This window comes from Sphaeramia orbicularis, chromosome 24 (assembly GCF_902148855.1).
Source record: "Sphaeramia orbicularis chromosome 24, fSphaOr1.1, whole genome shotgun sequence".
Taxonomy (NCBI): Eukaryota; Metazoa; Chordata; class Actinopteri; order Kurtiformes; family Apogonidae; genus Sphaeramia; species Sphaeramia orbicularis.
Genome location: NC_043979.1, coordinates 34,643,779 through 34,648,494, shown reverse-complemented (window position 1 = coordinate 34,648,494; position 4,716 = coordinate 34,643,779). Strand labels below are relative to the sequence as shown.

General features: G+C 37.2%; 1 protein-coding gene across 1 annotated transcript; it reads right to left on the bottom strand.

Moving 5' to 3' along the window:
- Window positions 1–441: 441 nt before the first annotated feature.
- LOC115415314 (rho-related GTP-binding protein RhoB) lies at window positions 442–3,500 on the bottom strand. Its single transcript, XM_030128839.1, has one exon. It carries the CDS (start codon window positions 3,333–3,335, stop codon window positions 2,745–2,747), a length of 591 nt encoding a protein of 196 aa, XP_029984699.1. The 5' UTR covers window positions 3,336–3,500; the 3' UTR covers window positions 442–2,744.
- Window positions 3,501–4,716: the final 1,216 nt, after the last annotated feature.

Genomic DNA, 4,716 nt, shown 5'->3' with positions numbered 1-4,716 from the left:
AAAAAAAACATGAATGTCAATAAAGACAGTTTATAATGCAATCATGTCTGAGTCTCTGTTAAACAACACAACAAATCACAGTATATCTTGATAAAATATATCAATAAGACATACTGAATACAGCAATAATATATTATTATTGCTACACAAAACTGTCATTTGCCAAGTGGTCATTTGTATTCTTAGATCTTAATTTAGATGAGACAAAAATAGCTTCAGTGACATACACTCTTACTATTTAAAAATTATAATAACAGATGTACTCACTTTGACAGTCTATTTGATCAGATTGTCCATTTTCTTGCAAAAATAATCACAATAGAACTATGAAGGATGTTAAAATACAGCAATTGCATCTATCTTTCTTTAAATAAGGACATTTTCTTTATAATACTCAAAGTTACTGTGCTTTTGATCTGTTACTTTAAAAAGACAAAGAAATACAGATGTTGATTGTTGGTTTTATTGACCTTTCCAGAACAGTACCACTCATTTCATTTCTGTGAACATACAATAGACAAAAAATTTGGCACATTTTCATTAGTTTGTCATTTCTTCTTAAACTTTTAAAAGAAAAAAAACAAAAAAAAACAAAACAAAACAAAAGATGGACTGTCTGAACAGTGAATAACAACTGAGCAACATTACAAACCAGAGGCACATGAGGGGGGAACAGTGAGAAAATTAACCAGTCAAGCACAATGCATTCCTGTCCTGTAAGTCAGCAAAATGCCCAGCAACAGCGGGCAGGGAGGACTGTGACTTTTACACCATCGTAACTCTGGCTGGAGCTTAAAAAGATACTGTGCTAAATGACTTAACTTTACTGTGGTTGCTTACTATGAAGAAATACCTGTTTAAATTGAAACTTAACCTTTTTGTTAAAAAAATAGCGTGTATAAATCCATCAAGGTGTTTCTTCTGTTACCAGCGTAGCAACAGTTTGTAGTTAACGTTCATAGATGTTATATTAAACACAACTCCCTCCTTTGTGTAATAGAGCAGTTACACAATACTTTCAGGTAAACACTGATTGAACATGAGCTGTCTTTATTTCACAAGTATGGAAAGTTACTTGTACAGATTGATTTTCAGTTGATAACTTCAAGGTCCCATCAGCAATTTCTGATTAAACAAATGTCACGTACATTCATATTTGTTATATAATGGAAGACGTCAAGATAAAAAAAATCTGTATTTAGTGTTTTCTTTATCTAATCATAGTTCTTTTAGTGTTGCAAACAAACTTTTTACACATTCAGACAGTAAAATATACTACTTGTGTGTTTCTTGTATTAAAATTTTACATCACAGTAGCAGGGTATAAACCATTTGCTTCCAATTTTAGACCAAGAATTATCTTATTTCTTGAGGTGTAGTTACATAACATTATTTCAATTTTTACTGCCATCAGTAAAATCCAAGCAATCTTGTGACTTGCTTGGAAATTTTGTTTCACAGGACAAAGCACTTACATAGTAAACATTGTCACACGCTCAGTCTTGTCTTAAAAATATCACTGATGTAAGTGAAAGTGAATCTAACAGAAAGTCTTCAGAGTTTCTGAGGCAAAAATGTTGCCTGCTTAAAACATATTGGACTTCAGTATTCAGACACAAATCAGCATACAGTATGTGCTTTAACATATTTGGTTTAAGTATGTATAATGTGTTTCATTTGCTTTTCAGTACATATTATTTACAGGCTACAGTGACATTGTCCTTCCATGTTCAAAAAGCCCCTGTTTCAACATATCCTCCCAAATATTGCAGTCCCAAGCAGGCAATTTTAGAAACATGTGAACTCTTTGTGCATTTAAGGATAACAGAGGATCTACCCTAACACTTGAAATGTTTCTACAATACTTAGCCCTTTTCAAGTTTTTAAAGACTGAACAATCCATAGTCTGTTAGATCTGTTGTGGAATTTGGCCTGTTGCATAAGACAAACACCTAAAGACCAGATACTTAATATTGTGAAATAACAAACCGTGCTTTTTGGATGGGGTTAAAAACTAAAACAAAAAAACCTGAGACATCTGATGTCATTAACGGTAAACATAAGAGATATATTAAAAAAAAAAAAAAAAAAAAGGGTGTAAAACGTCACAACAAACTAAAACAGCCAAAAACAAAAACAGCACATTACAGCATGGGTACCATTGCACTGAAATGTACTTTTTTTTTTTTAATAAAAGTTGAAGTGATTCACTGTAGTGTCAATGTAATGTGCAATTTTCCAAACTTAATACATTTTACAATACAAAGTGGACATAAATAACGAGTGCAATTTTGCTGTTTTGTATAGGCTATTACAAAGCATTACCTTGGCATTAAGGCGTATGCAAGTACTTTGAAAAGGAAAAAGTGAGCAAATGAAAACTTGGCTCAAAAGCAGGCTTATAGCCACAGTTTATAAGAAAGATAAGAACCACATTAGTGGAGGATAAAATTTAACAGCTTGTCCTTTTTGCCCCTCCACCAGTCAGACCAGGATCATGTGATGTGATCCACAGAAGAACACGCTGTAACCAGTGCTTTTCTCTCTCTCACACACACACACACACACACACACAGATATCAGATGATGATGCAGTGTGTTGAAAACAGTCCCAGATGTGAATCAGCTGAAGTTCGGATCCAAAACCTTCTCTTTCACTGTCCGTACACGTTCACAACACATTTCCCAGAAGTCCACGCGGCAACGTCCGACTTTTTTCCCCCACGCGCACCTTTCGATAAAAGTCACATCAAAACACAGCAGTTAAAACAACTACCTGAAGGCGTTGTTCTTTTCTGCAAGGCAGCTCGTGTTGCAGTTTCGAACACTTCCCAAATTCCCTCCTTGGTTTTGGCCGAACATTCCAGATAGTCATAAGCACCGATGCGCGTGGCCATGGCCCGGCCGTCCTCCGCCTTCACCGGCTCGAGCTTCAACCGGGACAGTTCGTTCCGTACGTTCTCGTCGTTACGGAGATCCTTCTTGTTGGCCACTAATATTATGGGCACGTTGGGACAAAAGTGTTTGACTTCGGGAACCCACTTTTCCGGGATGTTTTCCAGCGAGTCCGGGCTGTCCACGGAGAAGCACATCAGGATGACGTCGGTGTCCGGGTAGGACAGGGGCCGGAGCCGGTCGTAGTCCTCCTGTCCGGCCGTGTCCCATAGAGCTAGCTGGACCTGCTTGTTGTCTACTTCAATGTCCGCCACGTAAGTCTCGAACACGGTCGGGACGTACACCTCTGGGAACTCGTCTTTGCTGAAAACGATTAGTAGACATGTTTTCCCGCACGCGCCGTCCCCGACCACCACCAGTTTCTTGCGTATGTCTGCCATCCGCGCGTCTTCAACCCACCATCCGAAACACAAACACCAGTCAGTACTCACTTCAAAACCAGCTCTCACTGCTTTTATACTTCAAACCCAAGCACCGGGAAGGGCAGGCTCGTCCCGTAAGCCGATCCCTGTCCACCAGCTGCAGACCTTTTTACCAGTAACCGCCGCCGATCTCTTTATAAAGCGCAGAGGGTTTCCTAAATATAGCAATCCAATCGGAAATAGGGAGGTGACATCACAGTCTGTAAAGGAAGAAGTGATTGGATCAAATCGGGGTTTTCTCATGGAGGGGAGGGTCATGGACCACGAGGACCCACCCGACCCAGCATCAGCCAAAATCCACCACATATACAACACCAGGATGGACATGATTTGAAAGTGTATATTAACCCTTTCATGCATAGTGGTCACTCCAGTGGACAGCTATTCTACAGCTGTTCTCTTGTATATTCATGGATTTTTTTATTTTTTTTTATTTTTTTTTATACATATCTTTATTAAAGTTTTAAGACACTGCATATCTTTTCTGGCATGAATTGGTAACATTATGTAGATCTCTCCTGAGCATAAACCCCCAGAATCACAAGCCCTCCCCATAGTTTTCACACAATTTATCAGTAAATACATGTTTCTGTGCGTCAAAAATTAACCATGTGGTGTCCAGCTGGGTGGACATTTTTTGCAACTTCATGAAAAATACGCTCATAAGAATTTTTTTCATTATTATTTTTTTTATGTTTTTTTTTTTTTTTTTTCCAGAAGAAAATTTTCAATTGCATTGTTTTTTTCATGCCTAAAGAGGAATAAAAACACTCAGGAAAAAAAATTTGATTAAGGTTCTCATAATTCGTGCATGAAAGGGTTAAAAGTAACTATAAAATGAATGAATGAATTAATGAATATTTTATTTCAGTTATATACAGGGTGTCCCATAAGTCTCCATACATAGGAGACATAATACATTCCATACATATGTGGTTCTAACATGTATTTCTTTATATTTCTTCTTTATAGTTCTTCAGCAGTGGAGGACACGCATTGAAATGTGTTCCCGACAAAATGGCAGTCATATAGAGCATATTATATAAATAAAAATGGTTCATGTCAAGAAACGCTTATTTTTCCTATGTATGGAGACTTATGGGACACCCTGTACAAAACACATACATATTACAAAGAAAAACAAACATAAAATTAACACAATTGTTAACTGAAAAAGGAAGAAGCTGAAGCCAGAGGTTTATTTCTGCTTCTCCTATTCCCATCCTTACTCCAACTCCACACCTTAAGTTGCAGCAGATAAAACATTAACACAAATTATTCTACATTCGGTTTCTCAAATCACTGTGAAATCATATTACTTTCATAGCCCTTGAGAATT